The 26,188-nt window shown below is 44.6% G+C and overlaps 1 protein-coding gene across 2 annotated transcripts in view; it reads right to left on the bottom strand.

The window, feature by feature from the left end:
- pde5ab (phosphodiesterase 5A, cGMP-specific, b) overlaps positions 1 to 26,188 on the bottom strand; it is a 232,917-nt gene that overhangs the window by 175,090 nt on the left and 31,639 nt on the right. The window contains exon 1 of one of the 2 annotated variants that reach the window (XM_078543308.1): positions 25,567 to 25,661. The exons of the other annotated variant lie outside the window; for it this stretch is intronic. Within the exon in view, the coding sequence (XP_078399434.1) occupies positions 25,567 to 25,568 (2 nt within the window). The 5' untranslated portion in view covers positions 25,569 to 25,661. Of the gene's footprint in view, positions 1 to 25,566; positions 25,662 to 26,188 lie in introns of those variants that run through there. 2 annotated transcript variants of the gene reach the window in all.

The raw sequence follows: 26,188 nt of genomic DNA, 5'->3' as shown, positions 1-26,188 counted from the left end.
ACAAACACCATTGAGGTGCAGGAATCAGTAATGTGTCCAGGGAGTGTGAGGCTGGACCATCGCTTTGGCCTGAAGGCTGCACAGAGCACAGGGAAGAGGCCCTGGACTGAGACATCTGCCTTTATCCTGTGCAGAAAGGTTTCACATCTCAGTGACACGAACACTGCTCATCAGAACAAGGAACCATAGGCAGGGAGACATTCTTGGGAGTTTATTGACAATAGTGAACATTGTGTACAAGTGATTAACACCTGTGCCCAGGCTGTGCAACTCATTCTCCTTAATTTTCCTAATGCTGCCGCTACTTGGTGCTCCCCGGACATCCACAACAGAGGTGGAGTCAGCCTGCTGACTGCTATGCCCTGTCTGTGATGACCTTGGCGGGCGTCCCCTGGAGCCGAGACTTGGAGGGCCCTGGTCTACTTCCGGGGTCCTGCTGTGTGGCAGTGCGACCCCCCTCAGCCTTTGGAGTTGGAGCTGCTGAGGTCACAGGAAGAGGGGATTTGGATAGGCCGGACAATCTCCGATTCACCTAGGTGGATGACCCCAGAGTGTGCAGCAGCTGACCCTCTTCCCTATGGTTGCACGACGGCCCCAGGCTGACTCTTTGAAGAGAAGGGGAAGCTGGAGTGAAATCTGTCTGCCCTCCACACTTCTCATGTACACACTGTTGGAGGCCAACTATGGCGTCAATGATGGGGTTGAGCCTGCGCTGCAGTGCAGCAGCGACATCCTGGACCAAGGTCTCCATGGTGGCCACTATCCTACCAGTGTTGACCTTGCTGCGTTGGTCAGCGCTATCACCTCAGTCAGAAGGCGGACAGACTCTTGCAATCTGAGGAGTGCAGCGACATCCATTCCTGATGTTCCCTAGCTTGTCTTTGCAGCTCCAGCGACTGTGACATGACCGAGTTTAGAGACTCATCACCTGACTCAGACTCAGCAACATTCTGGCCTCCAGCAGTCCTCCGAGTGCTGGGGACCTGGGAAGTCCCTGCCTCCACCTGATGTAGATCAGACAGTGTAATGTGCTCTGTAATGTGTAATGTACTGTGATACCCTGGCTACTCTAAAGCTAGGTCCCACTGAGGTGTGTGTTCCTGCGCAGGTGGAGGGTATGGGTGAGCGCTGTGATGGGACTTCAAGGAGGGTGCCTCCAGATTCCTTTTCCAAGGTGTCTTTGGGGCTTGATTGGAGGCCCTGGGTCATGGACTCTTGGCTGTGTCTGCGGAAGCAAGGGAAGATAATTAGTGCATGGCAGTGGCCTGTGAAAGAGGACACATCACTTATGGCATGGTTGTCTGATGGAGGCTGCACTGCTGGACCCTCACTTGGTAGAGCAGCGCCAACCTCACCATCAGCACAGGACTGGTCCAGATCATCACCGGCCAGATGGATGGCTCTGTTTTCAAAGTTGGTGAGGACCGTGATCTCAGACATTCCTCCATCGGTCTGTGACCTCTCCCTGTTGTTGCGTGGCAGCTTGTCCTGCCGAGATGGAGAGAATGTAAGCAGGACGCCTACCAGGCCAGATGATAAGTGTGCCTGGGTGGTGAATGGTCCCATGGACGGAATGAGGACAATGAAGGTGAGCGTGAGAGAGTGAATGGTGATGTCCTTGAACTGGCAGTGAGTGAGGGCCCTGTGGATGTGAGATGGGTTTGTGAGTGTGTGAGTTGAGAGTGATGTGAAGAGTGAATTACCCTGGCAAAACGGATGAGATAATTTATCCTCTTGAGGCACTGGGTGGCTGCCCTCTTGTGAATAAATATGAATGAGGTGAGGACATGCGCAGTGTTCGGCAACACTTGTTCTCAGTCATCTGCAGGAATGAAAGGCGATGTCTATAGACTCTGGGTCTAGCTAGGCGCCAACCAGTGATGGCTCACTGTGGCTCTTTGGTGATGTGCATGGGAGCCACAGCCGCCCTTCTTCCAGAGGGTGCTGCACCTCCCTCTGCAAGACAGGCACCTCAGTTGCTCTCTTCTCCATCGTCTTCACTCTCTATGCGCCACGAAGCATACAGCTAGGTCACCAGGCTCCATTCTCTTGATGTACTCCTCCTGCTGGATGAAAAGGAGAGACTTGTGGGTTAGCTAGGGTGTACTAAGAACCTCCCTTGGTTAAGTCTGATGCTCCTTAACGCATCCCAGAGAGTGCTAGCCACCACGTGGATGGTCAGAGCCTAGTGTGCTACATGGCTGCCCAAAACCCCATCTCATCTGCCCCACTCCACCTGACCAATGGACGGCAGCTTTGCCCACTGGACTGCATGTTGTGCTCTCAGCTCAGGCACAGGCATTCTCCTGACCCACACTGAAAGACTGCACTGTTAGCTTGAACTATGGGGAATCTGGTCCAAACTGGGATGATGACATTCCAAGGGGCTGGGAACGCCACCATCAGTGACTGCTCCACGGCCTGTTTTAGTAAGGAGATTGTACAATGCACCCAGTCGTCCAACTGCTCTGCAGCCCACTAAAATCTCATTAGTTTGCAGTCTGTGCCCAAGGGGTGAAAAGCTCTGGGGCACTTGATGTCACTTTCATACCCCTGCATTGCTTGAGAGGCAGATAAGCGAGAGACCCAACTCCACACTTGTCAATGTGGCTGCGCTTGAACTGTCTCAGCTGCAGAGAAATAGACACTTTATATAAGGCGTCCCTAATGCATGGCCGCCTCCCTCGCCCACTTCTCCCCCATCCCATACGTGCTTGTGTGCTACCTTCAACCACAGTACAGCCCTTGCTCCCCCCTCGCCCCAACTCGCCTCAACTGCAGGGCAGCCCTTGCCACCTCCCAAAGCGCCTCACCCTTGAAGTCCAACATGCAACCCTTGTGTGTGCTGCACAGCGTTACTGTGCACTCACCTCCAAGTTCCTCTCAAATTGCAGCCCTCCCAGTGCAAGCCTTATATACGCTGTTGTGAAACATGTCGGCATGCAACCATGCCAATGTAGACAGACGATCCAACGGGGGGGCCGATGATTCCGCTAGGCTGGCCTTTTAATGATATGCAGAAATATTACAATAAGGTTCCCGACCTCCGATGGTGGGAAACCCGATCTGCCATCGATGGGCTGAACAGATGATCGAAAACTGATTTCATGAAACTGATTTTTGGCCTTCTCACCATATTGTCCGCTCACACTGACGAACACACCCTACGCCACTAGGCACGGACAATTCCGCCCCAAATTCCCCGGTGATGTAGGTGCATCCAGATTGCTGTTAGGGAGGGAATTCTAGGATTTTACTACAGCAACAGTGAAGGGACAGCAAATTATTTCCAAGTCAGGATGGTGTGTGACTTGGAGGGAGCTTGCAGGTGGTTGTGTTCCCATGCACTTGTCCTGTTAGGTCTTAAAGGTCATGGATTTGAAAGATGCCGTTGAAGAAGCTTTCATGAGTTGCTCTAATGCACCTTGTAGATGGTACACCCTGCAGCCACATTGCACCAGTGACGGAGGGAATGAATGTTTAAGTTGGCGGTTGGAGTGCCAGTGAAGTGGATTGCTTTGTCCTAGATGCTGTTGAGCGTCCTGAGTGTTGGTAGAACTGCATTCATCCAGACAAGAGGAGAATATTCCATCATAGTCCTGACTTGTACCTTGTACATGACGGGAAAACTTTGGGCAGTCAGGAGGTGAGTTACCTACCACAGAATTCCCAGCCTTTGACTTGCCCTTGTAGTCACAGTAGTTATCTTGCTGGTCCAGTTAAGTTTCTGCTCAATGGTAACTGCCAGCATGTTAATGGTGGGTGATTCAGCGATCATCATGCTGTTGAATGTCAAGGGGAGATGATTAGATTCTCTCTTGTTGGAGATGGTTGTTGCCTAGCAATTGTGTGATGCAAATGTTACTTGCTACTTATCAGCCCAAATCTGAATGTTGTCGAATTCTTGCTGCATATTGATACAGACTGCTTTATTATCTGAGGAGTTGCGAATGGTACTGAACATGATGCAGCCATCAGAGAACATCCCCATTTTTGACCTTATGATGGAGGGAAGGCCATTGATGAAACAGGGTGAAGATGGCTGGGCCTAGGACACTACTCTAAGGAACTCCTGAAGCAATGTACTGGACTGAAATGGTTCGCCTCAATCAAACACAACCATCTTCCTTTGTGCTAAGTATGGCTCCAACCATAGGAGGATTTTCTCCCTGAGCCCTATTAGCTTCAATTTTTCTCAGGCTCCTTGATGTCGCACTTTGTTAAATGCTGCCTTGATGTCAAGGGAAGTGATTCTCATCTCACCTCTGGAATTCAGTTTTTTTTGTCCATGTCCAAGGCTGTAATGAGGTCTGGAGCCGAGTAGCCCTGGTACTACCCAAACGGAACACTGGTGAGCAGGTTATTGCTGTGTAAGTGCCACTGGTGATGACACCTTCTATCACAGCACTGATGATTGGGAGTGGACTCCACCTATTTCCACCTCCATAACATATGATCCAAATGCACTTCTGCCTCAGCTTTAATGCTCATCCATGCCCATGTTACTTCCAGACTTGAATATTTATGGAATCATAGAATGGTTACAGCACAGAAAGAGGCCGTTTGGCCCATCATATCCATGCTGGCTCTCTGCAAGAGCAATTCAGCTAGTCCTAATCCCTGCCCTTTGCCAGTAGCCCTGCAATTTGTTTCTCTCATCCAAATTGTTTTTGAAAGTAATGATTGAATCTGCCTCCACCACACCTCAGGTAGCGCCTTGCAGATCCTAACCACTCAGAGCATAAAAAGGTTTTCTACATGTTGCCATTGGTTCTTTTGCCATTTGTCTTATATTGGTGTCTTCTGGTTTTCGATCATTCTGCCAATGGGAACAGTTTCTCCCTATATACTCTGTCTTGAACTCATGATTTTGGAGGCTTCTGCCAAATCTCCTCTTAATCTTTTTTTCTCTAAAAAGAACAACCACAGCCCCTCCAATCTAGTCATATAATTGAAGTCCCTTATGCCTGGAACCATTCTCATGAATCTGTTATGCACCCACTCTAAAGCATTTACATCCTTTCTAAAGTGCATCCCTGGCCAGTCTCCCACCTTCTACTTCTCTGTAAACATGTGGTCATCCAAATCTCTAATGCCCGTGCCCTTATTCACACCAAGTCCCGTTCACCCACCAGCCCTGCTCTCACCGAACTACATTGGCTCCTGGTCAAGCAACATCTTGATTTTAAAATTCTCATCTTTGTTTTCAATTCCTCCACAACCTCACTTCTCCCCATCTTTGTAATCTCCTCCAGCCCCAAAGCCCTGCAAAATGTCTGGCTTATTTAATTCTGGCCACTTTAGCATCCCTGATTTTAATTGTTCCACCAGTCAACTACCTTGTGTTGTCCAGGCACTAAGCGCTGGAATTTCCTGCACAAATGTCCTGCCTTTTTTTCCTCCTTTAAGAAGCTTCTTAAATCCTACCTCCCCTGCCATAATATCTCTTTATATGGTTGGTATCAAGTTTGTTTTATAATGCTCTGTTGAACTGTGTTGAGACATGTTTATTTGTTAAAAGTGCAATATAAATATGAATAGTTGTTGTTAATAGACTTATATATGATTAACATGACTTAAATATGAATGAGGTGAGGAGAGAGCGACTGTCCTTGACATCAAGGCAGCATTTGACTGAGTGTGGCATCAAGAAGCCCAAGCAAAATTGGAGTCAATGGGAATCAGGGGGAAAATTCTCCGCCGGTCAGAGTCATACCTAGCACAAAGGAAGATGGTTGTGGTTGTAGGAGGTCAATCATCTCAGTTGCAGGACATCACTGCAGAGGTTCCTCAGGGTAGTGTCCTCAGCCCAACCATCTTCAGCTGCTTCATCAATGATCTTCCTTCCATCATAAGGTCAGAAGTGGGGATGTTCGCTGATGATTGCACAATGTTCAGCACCATTCGCAACTCCTCAGATACTGAAGCAGCCCATGTCAAAATGCAGCAAGACCTGGGCAATATCCAGGCTTGGACTGAAAAATAGAAAGTAACATTCATGCCACACAAGTGCCAGGCAATGACCATCTCTTGCAAGAGAGAATCTAACCATCGCTCATTGACATTCAGTGGCATTACCATCGCTGGATCGCACACTATCAACATCCTGGGGGCTACCATTGACAAGAAACTGAACTGGACTAGTCATATAAATACTGTAGCTACAAGAGCAGGTCAGATGCTAGGGATCCTGCAGCGAGGAACTCACCTCCTGACTTCCCAATGCCTGTCCACCATCTACAAGGCATAAATCAGGAGTGTGATGGAATACTCTCCATTTGCCTGGACAACACTCAAGAAGCTTGACACCATCCACAAGAAAGCAGCCCATGATTGGCACCCCATCCACAAACATTCACTCCCTCCATTGCCTATGCACAATGGCAGCAGTAAGTGCCATCTGCAAGACGCACTGCAGAAACTCACCAAGACTCCTTAGACAGCACCTTCCAAACCCATGACCGCTTCCATATAGAAGGACAAAGGCTGCAGACAAATGGGAACACCACTACCTGGAAGTTCCCCTCCAAGCCACTAACTATCCTGACTGGGAAATATATCACTGTTCCTTCACAGTTGCTGGGTCAAAATCCTGGAACTTCCTTCCTAACAGCACTGTGGGTGTACCTACATCACAGGGGCTGCAGCATTCAAGAAAGCAGCTCACCACCGCCTTCTCAAGGGCAATTAGGGATGGGCAATAAATGCTGGCCGAGCCAGTGATGCCCATGAATGAATAAAAACAAAATTAGCATAAATTGTATTGAATGAATTTGCATTTAAATAGCATGTACTAGCAGACAAGACAAGATATTAAACAGTATTATTGACTGACCAATGTTTAGTGCTTAATGTTCAGTGTTGTGCTCACCTTGGTTCCATTCTTACCTACCTAATTGTAATCAGAGAAGCACCTACACTGGCTTCTCTTCCACTCCCGCACCATTATTTCAGATGTCCCCCAAAGGATCTATCCTCCTGTATGTTCAGTTGTAAGAACTGTGAAGAATGAAAATGTAAAACATTTTGACAGTGCAGCTTGTTGGGATGCAGGAGGTGGACAAAATGACCCCCTGTTTCTTATCCTCATTTTCACATTCAAAGTCACCCGCTAGTCTCCAGCAGACCAACGAGATCCATGGAGGTGATAATTCAATTGCAGAGCCATATGAAGGATAAGGCCTCCAATGCTTGCAGAACAAGACAATGTGCACTGGGGAATGTCACTAATTTTGCGAATTTGTTCAGTAACAAATACACTTTAATTTTAGAGTCAATGGAGTGAAAATTGTATGGTTCTACTAGAGGTGAGTGATTTTCTCCACTAGGTTAGTTGATTAGTAGAAAGTTGAGTGGAAGAGAAAATGGAAAAGCACAATGTCCTGGTTCCAGATCAGTATTCCCCATCTTTTTTCCTTTCTCATTCTATGACTGACTCTTGTTCCCTTTCTTCTTGATCTCCTCTTGCCTGTTCCCTGGTTACCTCCAGGCCATCTCTTACCTGTTCTGTTTATTTGCCTGCCAGTTTTGCTGCTACAAGGAAAATCAAGAGCTTATGTTGTTACATGGGGCCTTTAATAAATGATAACCTTGTTTCAACTGGCAGTGAAACATTTGATTTCATAATGTGGACCTTAATTTCCAATATACTTTCCAATAGTATTGCTTAACTTTCAGGGAAGGCAAGGAAGATTGAGTACAGAGGGGGAAGAAAGTGGTGGACTGGGAGGAGAATTGGAGACTTTTTTTTGTTTGTTCATTGAATGTGTCACTGGCAAGGCCAGTACTTATTAACAGTTCCTAATTGCCCTTGTGGGTGCCTTGAAGGTATTGGTGAGCTGCCTTCTTGAACCACTGCAATCCATGTGATGTAGGTACATCCATAGTGCTGTTAGGAAGTTCCAGGATTTTAACCCAGCAACAGTGAAGGAACGGCAATATAGTTCCAAGTCAGCATGGTATGTGATTTGGAGGAGAATTTGCAGGTGGTGGTGTTCCCATGCCTCTGCTTCCCTTGTCTTCTAGGTGGTGGAGATCACGATTTAGAAAGTGCTGCCAAAGGAGCCTTGGTGAGTTGCTGCAGGGCACCTTGTAGATGGAATACACCGCTGCCACTGTGCAGCAGCACTGGAGCAAGTGAATCTTTAGGGTAGTGGATGGGGTGCCAATCAAGCAGGCTGCTTTGTCCTGGATGCTGTTGAGCTTCTTGCCACATTCATCCAGGCAAGTGGAGAGTATTCCATCACGCTCCTGACTATGCCTTGAGTGAAGATGTAAACAGCTGAAAAGGAATGGAAAAGAGAAATAGCAAAGGAAAAGTATAGGGCAGGTTTTCCACTTCAGTGTTTCTGGCACATGCTGCAAGCACATAATAGGAAATTGTGCACCCTTGGCCCATGACTTTCCATCCAGTTGGATGAGAATTTATGGCTTGGGAATGCACAGTTTCTTGATATGTACTGCTGTCATGTACCAGTGGTAAAGAAACAGAAAATCTCTCATTAAAAGAGAACAGCAAAGAGCAGCCAGGGAAACAACATAAAACAAGAAGCCAGGGAATTTGAGTTTGACAAACAAAACAGCAAGGGGATTCAAGTAACTGGGAAGGGTGCCAACAGAATACAAATTAAGTAACAAAACTGAGTAACATAAATTAGAATTACTGCAATATAATAGTATGTTTTAAAAGACTACACATGTAAATGGAAACAAATAATGTGCAGAAGTAGCATTCAATGTTTCTACCTTCTTTTTAGGGATTTTATAATTTTATATATAGGAGTAATGAAAAGATGAAAGTATGATTTACAGGAAATATATGACCAGATTATGGCAACTCTGAATATATAGTAGACTCTGGAAATATGGATACTTGGAAATGGGCAATGCAATGACTAGCGATAGGCTCGGTCTCAAGTTATTGATAAAATAGATGTGGCCATGTTTAACTAAACCATACAGCATATTGTTACCATACTGTACTATTCCTTATATCCAACAATACCTTATAAATCCTGCTTAAGCCCTGCACCTTCTCTTTCAATCTTAATCCATTTTGTGTGCTTTGTTTGATCTGAAAGCGCATCCAACTATGTTGTCTGTAATAAATTCCCTGTCACATTACTAAAATGTTCCAAAAGCAAAATGCTGCAGATGCTCGAAATCTGAAATGAAAACAGAAAATTCTGGAAACACTCAGGCTGTGAGGCGGCGTCTGTGGAGGGAGGAAGAGTCTCAATAGCCTTTTCATCAGAACTAAATGTTCCAGGTTGGTCTGAGTGTGATCATTGAGCCCAACCTGTGGAGTCTTTTACAAGTCTTGAGCTTATTTAGACAGCAACAATTCTGTTTATTTTTCCTTTGAATGCAACATCCAATGAGAGATGGTCCTCCACATCATTTTCCCATAAACAATTTGCTTTGGCACAGTGCTCTTCCTCCTGTAGTAGCTACAATTAGAAAGTTTGTTAAACTCAGAAACTAAGATAAAATAAATCTTACAGCGTGAACATTGATAGATCATGCCAAAACGTTGGTTATATTCAATGAAGGATCTGACTGGAATCACTGAAAAAACATCAAAACGCACAGAAATTTCCAGTGCGACTATTTTCTAACGTGACGTTTAATGCTTTCTCTGACATGAGCCTTATTCCAAGGAAACATTCAGGAGGCGAGAATGTGGCTGAGTAAAGTCAAAGCAACACCCAATTAAATTAATGAGCTGATGAACATAGTTCCAGAATTATTGATTAATGTGGCGATGCAAAACCAAGTATCTTTTTCTTAGGCAGGCAGGGAGTGACGTGTTATTGAAAATTTTGTTGAGATTGCATAATTGCAATCTTTTCCAACTTTATTAAAACCTAACGTATTTGCACTGTCGTTGGTTTTTATTTCTCTGCTGTGTGGAAGTTGGTCAGATTTTTGGAATTCAATTCAACATTGAGCATATGAGAAAGCCAAATGGAAATGTATGCACTAAAGTTTTTCCTGCTGTATTTCCATTCTACTGTAGCTCTTTCAAAGCAGAAGTCATTGCAGCTGATTTGTAAGAGAAGCAGAAGACGCTGGGTATGTACAAAAAATGCCTTGTTTGTTCTCTCCAAAGATGCTGCCTGGCCTGTTCGGTATTTCTACCGTTTCTGTCTAAGTTTCAAAATTTCAGCATCACATATATAGTAAAAGGGTAGTCAAAGGAAGAGTGGGGCTGACTGGGGACAAGAAAGGTCTTCTTGTGGAGGCAGAGTACTTTGCGTCTATCTTCACCAGAGATACTGTCAATGTAGCAGGAAAGGAAGCAGTGGTGAATTGGATAGAATAAAAAAAGTATAAAGAGGAGGTACTTAAATATTGGCAGCCTCAAAGTAAGAAAGTCTCCCAGTCTGGATGGGATTTATCCTAGGTTACTGAGGAAAGTATGAGTGGAAATTATAGAGCCTCTAGTCAAAATCTTTGAATTCTCCTTGGATATGGGGTGGTGCCAGAGGACTGGAGGATTACAAATGTTATGCCCCATTCAAAAAAGGGCAGGGGGATAAACCCAGGAACTTCAGGGCAGTCAGCCCATTGTCAGTCATGGAGAAACTTTTAGAGATAATAATCGAGGACAAAATTAATTGGCACTTGGAAAGGTATGGGCTAAATAATGAACTTCAACAAGGATCATGTTTGACTAACTTGATTGAATTCTTTGATGAAATAAAGGAGAGTGTTGATGAAGGTAATGTCATTGATGCTCTGTAAATGGGCTTTTAAAAGGCGTTTGACAAAGTACCACATAATAGAAAAGCTAATACTGAGAATGCTGGAAACCTGAAATAAAAACAGAATATGCTGAAAATTCTCAACAGGTTTGGCAGCATCTATGGAGAGAGAAACAGAGTTCACACTTCACGCCGATAATTTTTCATTGATCTCCCTGGAAGGTTTCCTTTCCGATACTCGGACTCTTTAATATAGTTTTTGAAACTTACCTACCTGGCCGACCTCCCGAGATTTCCTGCCTGCCTCAGCAGTGCCCACCTTTCTCAGTGCTGCTGCAGCTTCAGAGTACTGGCCCTAATTTTGGGTGACAGCATCAGGAGCCCACTCGCTGTCCTTAATTGGACAGTGGGCCGAAAGGAGACCAGGAGACTGCCTGTCAGAAAATTGTCAAGAAGGTCCTGCTGCCCACAAATGTGAGCTTGGGACCCACTTTTTGCTGCAACATCAGGGTCCCAACATCCATGGTAAAATTCCAGCCAATGTTTCAGGTCAACGGACTTTTGTCAGAACTATAGTACCTGCATTAGAACAATATTACATGCATCTTCTATTATGTCACCTAGAAGCTTTGGGGAGTCAAGAGGTGAGTTACTTGTTGTGGAGTTCCCAACTTCTGATCTGCCCTTGTAACCATAGTATTTATATGGCTGATGCATTTCAGTTTCTGGTCATTGGTAACAAAGAACAAAGAACAAAGAAAAGTACAGCACAGGAACAGGCCCTTCGGCCCTCCAAGCCTACGCCGATCATATTGCCCATCAACTAAAACATTTTGCACTTCTGGGGTCCATATCCCTCTATTCCCATCCTATTCATGTATTTGTCAAGCTGCCTCTTAAACACCACTATCGTACCTGCTTCCACCACCTCCTCTGGCAGCGAATTCCAGACACTCACTACACTCTGCGTAAAAAACTTGTCCCGCACTTCTCCTCTATAGTTTTCTCCTCTCACCCTAAATCTATGTCCCCTAGTAATTGACTCTTCCACCCTGGGAAAAAGCTTCTAACCCCCAGGATGTTGATGCAATGGGTTCAGCGACGGTAATGCTATTGAATGACATGGGGAGATGTTTAGATTATCTCTTTTGGAGATGGTCATTGTCTGGCACTTGTGTGGCACGTATGTTGCTTGCCATTCAGCCCAAGCTTGAATGTGATCCATGTCTTGCTGCATATGGACTCGGACTGCTCCAGTATCAGAGGAGTCGGAAATGATACTGAACACTGAGCAATCATCAGTGAACATCCCCACTTCTATCTTACGGTTAAGGGAAGGTCATTGATGAAACAGCCAAAGACGATTGGGCCTAGGATACTAACCTGAGGAGCTTCTGCAGCAATATCCTGGGGCTGAGATGAGTGGCCTCCAACAACCACTTCTTTTTGCTAGATGTCACTCCAACCAGCGGAGCGTTTTCCTCCTGATTCCCAATAAGTTCAATTTTGTTAGGGCTCTTTGATACCACACTCGGTTGAATGCTACCTTGATAACAAGGCCAGTCACTCTCACCTCACCTCTTGAGTTCAGCAATTTTGTACAAAGGCTTTAATGAGGTCAGCAGCTGAGTAACCCTGGCAGAGTTCTTCAGGGTCGTGCCCTAGGCCCAACCGTCTTCAGATGCCTTATCAATGACATTCCTACCATCACAAGTTCAAAAGTGGGGATGTATGCTGATGATTGCGTAATGCTCAGCACCATTCGTGACTCAGATTCTGAAGCAGTCCATGTACAAATGCAGCAAGACCTGGGCAATATCCAGGCTTGGGCTGAAAAGTGGAAAGTAACATTTGTGCCACATAAGTGCTAGGCAATGACCATCTCCAGCAAGAGAGAACCTAATCATCGCTCCTTGACATTCAATGGCATTAGTAATTTTTTTTTCTCTAATATTGCTGTAGGATGTGTGTGTGTGTGTGTGTGTGTGACACTAATTTAATTAAATGGAAGATAGTCAGACTGCAAGATTTAAATCATCAAAGGGGTTAGGTGTAAAAGCAGGCATTTTCAAATGGAAATGGATGAGCTAACATTTACATTTGTAGATAAGTTGAGAGGTTGTTTGAATTTCAAAAGGGGATTAGAAGGTTACAAAGAAAATAGTTGCATCTTGCAGGAGTTCATAGGTAAACAGTGGGGGTATCATGTTTTATTGACCCAAAATCAAAGACAAGATGGAAACATGAAAGATCTTATATTTAGAAGAGTTTGAGTTTCAAAGAAAATTTAAAACAATGGATTTAAAGAATAAAAGGTGAGAAAATATATTTATGTAAAGATTGAAAACTGTTTGAGGGGTGGCCATGTGAGATCTTGAAAGGCAGGCTGTGCGAAGACAGACTTGTGAAAAAGCTACCTGTAGACACCCCGGAGAAGTGCTTGCTTGTTCCGAGTGAGTGGAAGAGAGAAGCTGTGAAATAGCTTCCTTACAGCAACAGTGGGTGCCTTGTGGTGATATTACTGGAAATTCAATAGATTAAGAATCTATTTGGACTGTTGCCTGGGAGAAGGGTGTTTATTTGGGAGTCTAGCTAAGTAGAAATCTTTTGGGAAATGTTGTAAGACTAAATTTAACTGTGTAACTGTAATATTGTATGTTTAAGTTTTCTTTTCTTTTGTTAATGAATGTTTTAATTTAATTTTTAAAATCTCCAAAAGTGGTAGTGGACTCTACTTCTGACTTCAGTGCACATACCTTCTCATAATAAAAATATAAATTGCAAATCATTGTTATAGCTTGGTCAAGTTTTCCTTTGGGATTTGGTCAGCCAGGCAATTACCACCCGCTATATCAAAACACATTACCATCGCTGAATCCCTCACTCTCGACATCCTGGGGGTTACCATTGACAAGAAATTGAATTGCACTAGCCATAAAAATGCTTTGTCTCCAAGAGTAGGTCAGAAGCTCGGAATACTGCAGCTAGTAACTCACCTCCTGACTCCCCAAAGCCTGTCCACCATCTACAAGGCACAAGTCAGGAGTGTGATGGGATGCTCTCCACCTGCCTGGATGAGTGCAGCTCCAACAATACTCAAGAAGCTTGACAGCATCCAAGACAAAACTTGATTGGCACCCCATCCGCAAACATTCACTCCCTCCACCACCAACGAACAATGGCAGCATTGTGTTCCATCTAAAAGGTGCACTGCAGAAACTTAGCAAGGCTCCTTGTCCGCTGCCATCTAGAAGGACAAGGGCAGCAGATAGATGGGACCGCTGCCACCTGGAAGTTCCCCTTCAAGCCTCACACCATCCTGACTTGGAAATATATCACCCTTCCTTCCCTGTCGCTGGGTTAAATCCTGGAACTCTGTTCCTAACAGCATTGTGGGTGTACCTAGACCACAGGGACTGTAGTGGTTCAAGAAGGCAGCCCACCACCGCCTTCCCAAGGGGAGGTGGGTAATAAATGCTGGCCTAGCCAGTGAAGCCCACATCCTGTAAATGAATTTTAAAAAAAGAACCTAAACTAAGTGTCAGTGAGCAGGTTATTGCTGAGTAAAGTGCCACTTGATAACATTGTCAAAGCCACCTTTGGTCATATTGCTGATGATTGGGAGTAGACTGATGGGGCTGGGTTGGATTTGTCCTGATTTTTGTGGACAGGCCATACCTGGGCAATTTTCCATATTGTTGAGTGGATTCAGTGTTTGTAGTGTACTGGAACTGCTTGGCCACAGGCCAGGCTAGTTTTGGAGCACAAGTCTTCAGTGCTATTGCCGAAATTTTGTCAGGCCCATTGTATTTGCTGTATCCAGTGCCTTCAGCTGTTTCTTGATATCATGTAGAGTGAATTAAATAGGTTGAAGGCCGACATATGTGATGCTGGAGACCTCCAGAAGAGGGTGAGATGGATCATCTGTTTCTGGCTGAAGACATTGCAAACATTTTAGCCTTGTCCTTTGAACTGCTGTGCTGGGCTCCCCCATCATTGAAGGTGGGGATGTTTGTGGGGCTTCCTCCTCCCCTGCTTACTTAATTGTCCACCACCATTTATGAATGGGTGTGGCAGGACTGCATGGCTTTAATTTGATCCATTGGCTGTGGGATCACTTAGCGCTATCTATCGCATGCTGCTTCTACTGTTTGGTGTGCAAGTAGTCTTGTATTGTAGCTTCATTAGGTTGACACTGCATTTTCAGGTATGCTTGGTGCTGCTCCTGGCATGCCTTCCTGCACTTTTCATTGAACCGGAGTTGATCCCCTGGCTTAATGGCAATGGTAGAGTGAGGGATGTACTGGGCCATGAGGTACAAATTGTGGTTGAATACAAATCTATTGCTGCTGATGACCCAGAGTGCCTCATGGGTGCCTAGTTTTGAACTGTTAGATCTGTTCTGAATCTATCCCATTTAGCATGCTGATGGTGCCATACCACACGATATAGGGTATCCTCAAAGTAAAGATAGACTTGCATCTCCAGAAGGACTGCACAGTGTCACTCCTACCAACACTGTCATGGATATAAGCATATGCAACAGGTAGATTGGTGAGGGAGAGGTCAAGCAGGCTCTTCCCTCTTGTTGATTTCCTTCTCACCTGCCACAGACTCAGTCTAGCAGTTATATTCTGCAGGAGTCGGCCAGTTTGGTCAGCTGTGATGCTACTGAGCTACTCTTGGTGATGGGCATTGAAGTCCCCCGCCCAAGAATACATTCTGTGCCCTTGTTACCCTCAATGCTTCTTCCAAGTGGTCTTCAACATGGAGGAATACAGATTCATCAGCTGAGGGGTGGGCTGTAAGTGATAATCAGCAGGATGGTCACCATTGCTGAGGCTAGTTTTCAATTCCAGTTTTTTTAGAATTTAAATTTCACCAGCTGCTGTGGTGGGATATGAATTCATGTCCCCAAGCATTTGCCTGGACTTCTGAATTATTAGTCCAGTAACATTGCCACTGCACCACTGGTCCTGGTGAAATGTCATCATCTCAAAGACTGCTTCTGGTCAAAGGGGAGGTCGAAGAGGTACCTGAGACACTTGGGCCCAGGATTTAATGCTCCCCCACCGGCAGGATTTTAGGCAGGGAGGGAGCGTGAAATTGAAGGGGTGGGATTCCCTCTGGGTTCTCGCCTGCCCCAACTATACAGCGATTTTATGCTGGGGTGGGCAAGGCTTCAGTTGGGGAGCCTGCCCTTGCCCCAGTTGAGGCCATTAAGGCCATTTCCCGCCCATCCTCATTTCCTAGGCTGGCAGGGGCATTGAACATCCGTGGGGGAATGCTGAAAGAGAACAGAGTTCGATCCTGGACGGGAAGTTGGTGGGAGGAGGGAGAGGGGCACCTTCTTCCGGAGCCCCCTTCAGACTGGGGGCACCCTTCTCCTTAAGGTCCAGTGGCCTCCGGCCCTCCCTCCCCTCCCCCCAGGCTTCTTCCCTGAGGCTCCGATCACCCCCTTCGCGCCCCCACCAGGCCCTACCTACCCTTCCCGCCCTGGGACCTCTTGAGCTTAGCTGGACCTCTGGTGCCTGGACTTAGGCTCTGACATACTCCTGAATGTCTTCTTCTGTCCACTGCAGCACTGTCGCTGCAGGGACTGGAGAGTTGCTGGCCAGTCAGATTGGCCCTCTGAAGAAGGGTCATACAGACTCGAAACGTTCACTCCATTTCTCTCTCCACAGATGCTGCCAGACCTGCTGTGTTTTTCCAGCATTTTCTGTTTTTGTTTCAGATTTTCAGCACCCGCAGTATTTTGCTTTTATCTCAGTTAATTGGTTTGTCTCTGTTTCCTGGCTAGCAGCAAGCCAGATAGATCAGCTCGCTGGCTGTCAGGCAAGAAGGTCTGCAGCCAAGGATAGATTTCAGGTCAGATAGATCGAGGTGGGCTGCAGATCCTGACCAAAGAATTCAGAGAGGGGAACTCCCAACGTCACCCTGTTTCATTTACATTTTCAGGTCAGCGGGGGCACAGCCGAGTTGGATGTGCACCCACCGACCTGTCAATGGCCTGTTAAGGCCATTAGAAAAGTAATTGAAGTCATTAGTGCATTTGCCTGTCCAACCTTAAGGTTGGCGGGCAGGCTGGGAGCCGAGGCGGGCTTCTGAAAAAGCATGAAACCTCATCCACGGGCGGGATGAGGGTTCATGAGGGGTTTTAAAATTTCAGAGCATGTTAAAATAAAAGTTATGGACATGTCCCAACTCATGTGACAGTGTCACATGAGGGGACAAGGCAGCAAAATTTTTTCCTTATCTTTATTTAAAGTTTCAAGTCTGAACCAATCTCCCTGAGGCAGCACTTTGCCTCAGGGAGATCTGTGCATTCTTTCATGCACATGCATGAAAGAGCACAGTCCCGGCTCAGCGAATCCCCCCCCACTGCCCGCACAGGGAGCGCATAGCGCTTCTTGGCAGACATCATGCTGGGCGGGCCTTAATTGGCCCACCCACGTAAAATGGCAGCGCACCCCCAACTGGGGGTGCTGATTGGGAACCCGCCCACCCACGCCTACTCCCGCTCCCGCACATCTCCCCCGACGGGGGGAAAAAGTTGCCCCAGGAGTCAGGGGTGCTAGAAAGAAACACTTCTGCTCCTCTTGGCCCACAAGCAGTGCTGAAAAAGAACTTATCTGTTGGATCCAGCCTTTCATGCCTCCTTTCAGTTATTGGGTTTACCGAGCACAGGGAAAGACCAAACACAACCATTAAATTTAAAACACATCTAAAATTTGAGATACAGTTTCTTGTTAAAACAATTAAATTAGGACCTCCATTAAAAATAAAAGTGTGCATGTTGGAGATGGATTAGGGGTTATATTTCAAATTTTTAATTTTTAAAAATATTTAATCCATCCCCTCCTCGACTAAAGCTGAAGAAGGATAGTTAAGTGGGGAAACAGGCAGAAAAGGAATCACGAAAAGCTGTCAAAGCGGAGCAGGCTCCTTTGACGCCACAATGTCGTAGAAGAAAAAAATACAATTTTGAGATCAAGGGTGCAGACAACCTCACCCAAACTGTGTTCCAATGGTGGTAAGGGTTGCGGGGTTGGAAAGGTCAGTGAGTTTAACCTCTTACTCCCATCTCTGGAAGCACTGGCAAACCTATCCCTCAATACAACATGTTCTGTTATGGTGCTGTTTTGGATACATTATAATCATAAACACGTGCAGCTTATATGCTTTATTTGAAACACAATGATATCATGGAAAGGAAAAAGATGTCTCTCATGAAATGGCTGCATTCTAATTTAGGTGGTGACTAAGAAATTATCTTCTTAACAAGCATTCAAGAGCCCTTCCGTACAATGTTTATTCATCCATAATTCTTGCTTCTTCAAATTGAAGCAGCCTTAGTTCTTCAATAACAGTTGTGTAAGACTCTGTTTAAACAACCTCAGCTCCTTGACAGCTCAATAGGTCATCCCCTATCGGCAACGATGCAGTGGTTTTTCATTACTTGGCTGTTATTTGACCTTCTGCTTCAGCTTTTACAAATGTACAATCTATGCCTAGAGTCTTTAATCAATAATCTATTCCGATCACGTTTCTTATCAGGGCTGACTTCCTTTAAGCATTTGCGAAGTTACATGAGTAGTGACATAAATTTGGTGTTAAAATTAGTGTTAAAATCCTAGTATAGAACAGTTGAATTATAGTCATGAGAAGTGTTGTGTTTGCTTTGCCTCAACATCTTGAACTGCTGTGGAATGTCTATTGCAAAAACTGCCTACTACTTATTGGTGCGACCCAAGCAACTTTGGGGCAGCCAGTAGATGGTAGATGCTGAGTAGATGGTAGAATGTGCACATAGGTCAAACACACAACCTGAGCAATCTGCTTTTCTTTGAAATTTAGAGCATTTTTGCAACAATGTTCTGTTTGCTAATAAACCTTTAGGGTTAACTGGAGTGCAGCAAAAGATGTTTCTGAAAGCCAGCTAGCTCCCAATTCCACTCTTTTGTTAAACATATGCAAATCTAAAGGTCTTGCATAACAATTGCTGGAACCTCTGTTATGCCTATTTTCATTACTCTATCTGTCACACATATCTGTCATGTTTTTCAGTCACAAAATAAATGCATGTACTCATGTTCTATCAGAAACTTCCAAGCGTGGACCTTCTAGTTGTACCTTCAAAGTTGGTGGTGTTCTCTGCAGTATAACTCAGCTTGTGGATATAAAAATTATGCTACCTGCCCTTGTTACCTTCTCTGACAAGTAACCACTCTCCACCACCCGCTCCTCCCATCAGTTATTCACTACTCCATACTCATTGCCTCCCCAGGTAATAACCAATTTGTCCCAAAAATGCATTCTCATATGTTCTACCCGATCACTACCCCAATCTCCACAAACACACGAGATATACATTATTCTCCAAATCCTCAAAAATTTCCTTCCAAACTACTCTCCACAAACAACTCACAGCCCCTCAAACTATTCTGACACCATCTTCTCACTTAACATCACCAACACCACATCGCATTCAATTCCTTATAAAACACATTTCTGCTGACTTCCCAGGAGCAATGGAATGGGAACTCCACAAGGATTAATTTAACGTTACATGAATCTGCCAATATCTCACCATTATTGAAAGTAAATTTAGCTGGGTTTATTATTGACGTTCTTTCATTAAAAGTCTCATTAAGACTTGATTTAGTGAGATTGGGGCACAGAAAATTTCTAAGGGTTACTAAGCAGAGCTGTGTTTAAGTGCATTTGGTCTCAATTTTCCTCATGTGGGTCACCTGTACCATTCATGCCTCTCACAGCTGTCAGTCGCTGACTCTGCAAAGCTTCCTAGTTAACTCTTTCCCTCTCTTTGTTACTGTACACAGCCTGAGAGCCTTCATCACCATGGATTCAGCCAATAATTGAGCTATTGATTCATATCGCTGTAAATCATGTGCTTGCCCAGCCTTCAGACTGCTAGGGAAACTACCATTCTCGATGCTGTTATGTGTGTACAATGATTATTTTTTGAGAAACTGTGTTTATTTAATAACAGTATTGTAAATTGCATCCGTCTAAGTTTTAAAATTGTAAAAGCAAGACACTGCAGATGCAGGAAATCTGTAATAAAAAAAAAGTGCTGGAAACACTCAGCAGATCTGGCAGCATCTGTAGAGGTAGAAACAGAGTTAACAGCCGAGATTTTCTGTTCCGGTTTGTGCAGGCACCATAGCGGCGGGAACGGAAAATATCAGGAGATCGCAAAAATTGGCTTCACAGCATTGTAAAACCAGTTTGCAATCATCCACTCCACCCATCAGCCTAGCTGTTGCACGTTGAGAACCTAATTTCAGTATTTCAATGCTTCAGCATCTCATTATAAGCCCTGTTCACTGGAATCATCCTGCCCCACCCTGGACAATCCGGGTACGTTGGCATGATTGCATGCTGACATGTTTCACAATGGTAGAACAGACAATGTGCACCTGGCGAGCTGCAATTTGCTCAGGACTTTGAGGTTTGTTTGCTGACCTTGCTTCAGGCAGCACTCACAATCATCAGTGCCAGGCTTCGCAGGCAGCACCACATCATTTTTAGGAGGGCTCAAGGGCAGGATTCTACCTACCAGGCCAGCCATAAGATGGGCTTGGCTTTTCAACGGCTGCAGGGCTAGGGCTTGCCTGGGGTAAGGGGGAGTATTCCAGGATGTGTGCAGGGGCACATGTTGATCTGTGCAAGTGGCCTCAAGATGTTGAGAGCTGATCATCAACAATGCTATACTATCAAGTGAAGAAGCATTTCACTTGCACTTCCCTCGACTTAGTCTACTGCATTCGTTGCTCCCAATGCGGTTTCCTTTACATTGGAGAGACCAAACGCAGACAGGGTGACCGCTTTGCCGAACACCTTTGGTCTGTCCGCAAGCATTACCCAGACCTCCCTGTCGCTTGCCATTTCAACACCCCACCCTGCTCTCATGCCCACATGTCCGTCCTTGGCTTGCTGCATTGTTCCAGTGAAGCTCAACGCAAACTGGAGGAACAGCACCTCATCTTCCGACTAGGCACTTTACAGCCTTCCGGACTGAATATTGAGTTCAACAATTTTAGATCATGAACTCTCTCCTCCATCCCCACCCCCTTTCCGTTTTTTCCCCCTCCTTTTTGTTTTTTCCAGTAATTTATATAGATTTTTCTTTTCCCACCTATTTCCATTATTTTTAAATGTATTTCCATCCATTGTTTTACCTCTACCTTTTAGCCTTTTTAGATTCCATCACCCCACCCCACCCCCACTAAGGCTATCTGTACCTTGTTTGTCCTGCTTTCTACCCTTAATTAGCACATTCCTTTAGATAATATCACCACCTTCAACACCTCTGTGTCCTTTTGTCTGTGACATCTTTTGGTTATCTCCACCTATCACTGGCCCTTTACCTAGCTCTTCTTGACCCAAACCTCCGCCCCCCACCCCCCCCACCCCCCGCCAACTTAAACCAGCTTATATTTCACCCCTTTCCTATTTTTACTTAGTTCTGTTGAAGGGTCATGAGGACTCGAAACGTCAACTGTGCTCTTCTCCACCGATGCTGCCAGACCTGCTGAGTTTTTCCAGGTATTTTTATTTTTGTTTTTGTTTTCTATCTAGCAGCACTTGCTTAGCAATAACCTGCTCACTGATGCCCAGCTTGGGTTTCACCAGGGTCACTCAGCTCCTGACCTCATTACCACCTTGGTGCAAACATGGACAAAAGAGCTGAACTCCCGAGGTGAGGTAAGAGCGACTGCCCTTGACATCAAAGCAGCATTTGACAGAATGTAGCATCAAGGAGCCCTAGCAAAACTGGAGTCAATGGAAATCAGGGGAAAACTCTCCATTAGTTGAAGTCATAACTAGCACAAAGGAAGATGGTTGTGGTTGTTGGATGTCAGTCATCTCAGCTCCAGGACATCACTGCAGGAGTTCCTTAGGGTAGTGTCCTCGGCCCAACCGTCTTCAACTGCTTCATCAATGGCCTTACTTCCATCATAAGGTCAGAAATGGGGATGTTCACTGATGATTGCACAATGTTCAGCACCATACGTGACTCCTCAGATACTGAAGCAGTCCATGTCCAAATGCAGCAGGACCTGGACAATATCCAGGCTTGGGCTGAAAAGTGGCAAGTAACATTCGCATCACACAAATGCCAGGCAATGATCATATCCAACAGGAGAAAATCCAACCATTGCCCTTGATGTTCAATGACATTACCATCACTGAATCCCCCACTATCAACATCCTGGGGGTTACCATTGACCAGAAACTGAACTGGACTAGCCATATAAATACTGTAGCTACAAAATCAGTTCAGAGGCTAGGAATCCTGCAAAGACCAAATCACCTCCTTACTCCCCAAAACCTGTCTACCATCTACAAGGCACAGGTCAGGAGTGTGATGGAATACTCCCCACTTGCCTGGATGAGTGCTGCTCCCACAATAATCAAGAAGCTTGACACCATCCAGGACAAAGCAGCCCACTTGATTAGTACCACATCCACAAACATTCACTCCCTCCAACACCGACGCACAGTAGCAGCAGTGTGTACCATCTACAAGATGCACTGCAGGAATTCAGCAAGGCTCCTTTGACAGCACCTTCCAAACCCATAACCACTACAATCCAGAAGGATAAAGGCAGCAGATAGATGGGAACACCATCACCGGGAAGTTCCCCTCCAAGTCACTCACCATCCTGACTTGGAGATATATCACAGTCGCTGGGTCAAAATCTTGGAACTCCCTTTATAAAAGCACTGTGGTTATACCTACACCACATGGGCTGCAACGGTTCAAGAAGGCAACTCACCACCACCTTCTCAAGGGCAACTAGGGATGGGCAATAAATACTGGCCCAGTCAGCGAAGCCCACATCCAGAGAACGAATTTTTAAAAATTATCAATAGGTTGTGGAATCGTTTAGCTCTGTCTATCACTCGCTGTTTATGTTGTTTGTCATGCAAGTAGTCCTGTATTTTACCTTCACCTGGTTGACACCTCATTTTTAGATATGCCTGGTGCTGTTTCTGGCATGCCCTCCTGCACTCTTCATTAAACCATGCTGATCCTCTGACTTGGTGGTAATGGTAGAGCGGAGGATATGCCAAGCCATGAGGTTACAGATTAGGATTCTACTGCAGCTGATGGCCCTCAGTGCCTTATGGTTTCCCAGTCTTGACTTGCTAGATCTGTTTGAAATCTATCCTATTTAGCACTGTGGTAAGGCTACACAGCACGATTGAGGATATCCTTAATGTGAAGATGGGACTTTGGCTCCACAAGGGCTGTGTGGCAGTCACTCCTACCGATACTGTCATCTGCACCACTGATACACCTACTTTGTGGTCAGGGAAGGCATTTTGGGATTTTGACTCAGTAACAGTGAAAGAACAATGGTAGAGTTCCAAGTTAGAATCATATGCGCCTTTATGGGGAACTTGCAGCTGATGGTGTTCTAACATACCCGTTGCCCTTGTTTTCTAGCTGGTAGACATCATATTTTTGAATGGTGTTGTCAAAGGAGCCTTGGTGAGTTGCTGCAGTGCATCTTGTGAATGGTGCACACTGCTGCCAAGATGGAGGATGGGGTGCTGAGTTATGCAGGCTGCTTTGTCTTGGATGGCGTTGAGCTTCTTGAGTGTTGTTGAAGTTGCACTCATCCAGGCAAGTGGAGAGTGGCTAGTGGCAAAGTACAATCCTGACATGTGTTTTGTAGATAGTGGATAGGCTCTGGTGAGTCAAGAGTTTCTCATTACAGAATTCCTAGCCTCTGAACTGCTCTTGTAGCCACAGTATTTATTTGGCTGGCCCAGTTCAGTTTCTGGTCAATGCTGACCCGTAAGATGTTGACAGTGGGGGATTCAGGGATTATAATACCATTGAATGTCAAGGAGATATGGTTAGCTTCTCTCTTATTGGAGATGGTCATTGTGTGGCACATGTGTGGAGTGAATGTTTCCTGTCAGTTATCAGCCCGAACCTGAATGCTGTCCATAGCTTGCTGCAAGTAGGCACAGGCTGTTTCATTATTTGAGGAGTTGTAAATGGAATTGACCACTGTGCAATCATCAAAGGTCATCCAACTTCTGACTTTATGTTGGAGGGAAGGCCATTGACGATAAAGCTGAAGATGGATGCTACCCAGATGAACTCCTGCAGTGATGTCCTAGGGCTATGATTAGCTTCTAACAATCACAACTATCTTCCTTTGTACTTGGTATGACTCCAATTATTGGAACATTTTCCCCTGATCCCCATTGACTTCAATTTTACTGGGACTCCTTGATGCCACATTCTGTCAAATGCTGCCTTAATGTCAAAGGCAGTAAAGAGAAATAGTGGCATTGAGATTTTAGTAGACTAAAGAAGGATAAACTGTATCCACTGGCAAGAATGTTGGTAATGAGTAGATTGAAAATAATTGGTAAAAAAAACCAGAGGAAAGATGTGGGCAATTTGTTTTAGCAACAAGTTGTCAAGAAAGCATTGCCTGAAAAGGCGGTGAAGGCAGTTTCAAGTATCTTTCCAAAGAGAAATATATACTTAAAAGGGAAAAAAAGGCAGACTATTTGGGAAGTATCATAGAGCGGGAATTAGATATTCCATTCAAAGAGCTGGCACACACACATTGGGCTGTTATTCTATAATTCTGTCTAACACCTTGTAATTGTCTTTGTTGATTTCATCTGTCATTGTCCTGCAAATTTTGTCTTGACCCTTCTGTAGGTTTTATGACTGCTACATCAGAATTTATTGTCTCTTTAATTTAGAATTATTGGCAAATCTATTTGGGATTTCACAATCCAAGCTGTTTTTGTTGGTATGTTTGTGCTCCTCATGAATCTCCATGCATCCATATTGCCTATTCCTACCAACATTGTAAAGAATTGGATCATGTTGAGCTTTAATTGTTTTTCTTTAATAATAATACCAAAAGTTTGCTTCTGTGAGTTTCTCTCCATGGCTCAGATTTTTCTCAGGCTTCATTCTCCCATCAGAAGTGAGACAGGGCAGGATAGCCAGTCACTCATCACTTATACCATTAATTCTGTTCCATTTCCCATGGTCAGTGCATGATCATAAAACTGGATAAATGTTCGGCACATGCAATGCCAGAAATTGGGTGTTTATGATGGGTGGGGAAGAGGTAAAGGTGGCAAAGCATGAAGCAATGGGTGTAATATAGTCTGCCATCTTTACCTTTAAAGGTAAAGGAGGATTTAGAATGCAAGTAAATAGTAAAAGAAATAACATTTTATGCCTTTAAATTTTAAACTAACTTTCTTGTTTTACTTTCAGAGACGTTGCTACTCTCACTTCCACAGCCTCATATCTTGCAGTTCCTTCTCACACTGACACTGGCCTTGCTACTCCTACCACTGCAAGCATTGCTAATCCCGCTCTACATCTATCAGCATTCCCTATGTTACAATTACATTTCAAACGTATTCCTTTGGCTGGAAGGCGCCTCCCATTGTGACAGACCATATTACACCCATTGTTTCAGGTTTTGCCACTTAGGGGCTTTGCCATTGATTATCAATAATCATAAGGAGCAATAATTAGACCACTACTAATTGCTTTGCTCTGCATGTCATTAATGTATTTGATAACAGCAGTAATACATCATTGACATTCTTAATAGGAAGAGAAACACTATATCAAATAGTCATGCTTTTAGAGCATCATTCTTATTTAAATTTTGACATTTGGATATTATATTAATCAGTTTACTTTCCCAAAGTTATGCAGACAATTCTGAGTGAGAAAAGTTATGATAATACAAACTAAAAATGCCTCTACAGGCAATCAACACCCATCGCTAGAGACAAGATGAACGTACTAGTTGCTTTCATTACTTACATTACATTCTGTGTAGGTCCGCTGATTTTGTGATCAGTTGTTTGAGCTTATGTTGAATTGATGCTGGCAATTACCTGTATAATTTAGCAACAGCTTTCATGCATCAACTTGAAAGACCAACTGAAGGAAAGTATACCCGGGTTTTAACTACTTGCAAAGTCTCCATTAATCCCTGGACATAATCTGATTCGGCAATGCTGAGTGAGAACTCTTTTCTATGTCAGGGTTTTAATGGGGCAGTTACGAAGGGAGGCTTTGGAATTCATTTTCTCTGTGAGCTCATTGTTTGGTCTCAAAAGATGTAAAGTTTATACCTAATCTCAATGTATGGCCTATCATGCCTAATGAAGATATATTATGTTCCTGACTTTCAAGATACAGACTTAATTCAATGTGGACTCTCTGAAATTGATTTTTTTCTTTAAAAAGTGGTGCAATGTGCTACAAAGATGGCCTCCAAAGGTCAGGTGACCTTTTGTGATTTATATATGGACAAGAGTTAACTTATGTCCGAACATGCTTCTGGAAAGTCATTGAAATGTAAATGACTGTGGATGAAGCACCCTTCTTTGAATGGGCATGCTGAACACAAACCCGCTTGTGAAATTACACCTCCTATTAC

This window comes from Cetorhinus maximus, chromosome 1 (assembly GCF_964194155.1).
Source record: "Cetorhinus maximus chromosome 1, sCetMax3.hap1.1, whole genome shotgun sequence".
Lineage (NCBI taxonomy): Eukaryota > Metazoa > Chordata > Chondrichthyes > Lamniformes > Cetorhinidae > Cetorhinus > Cetorhinus maximus.
Note: the sequence above shows the minus strand (reverse complement) of the source record. Positions and strands in the feature narration are given on the sequence as shown.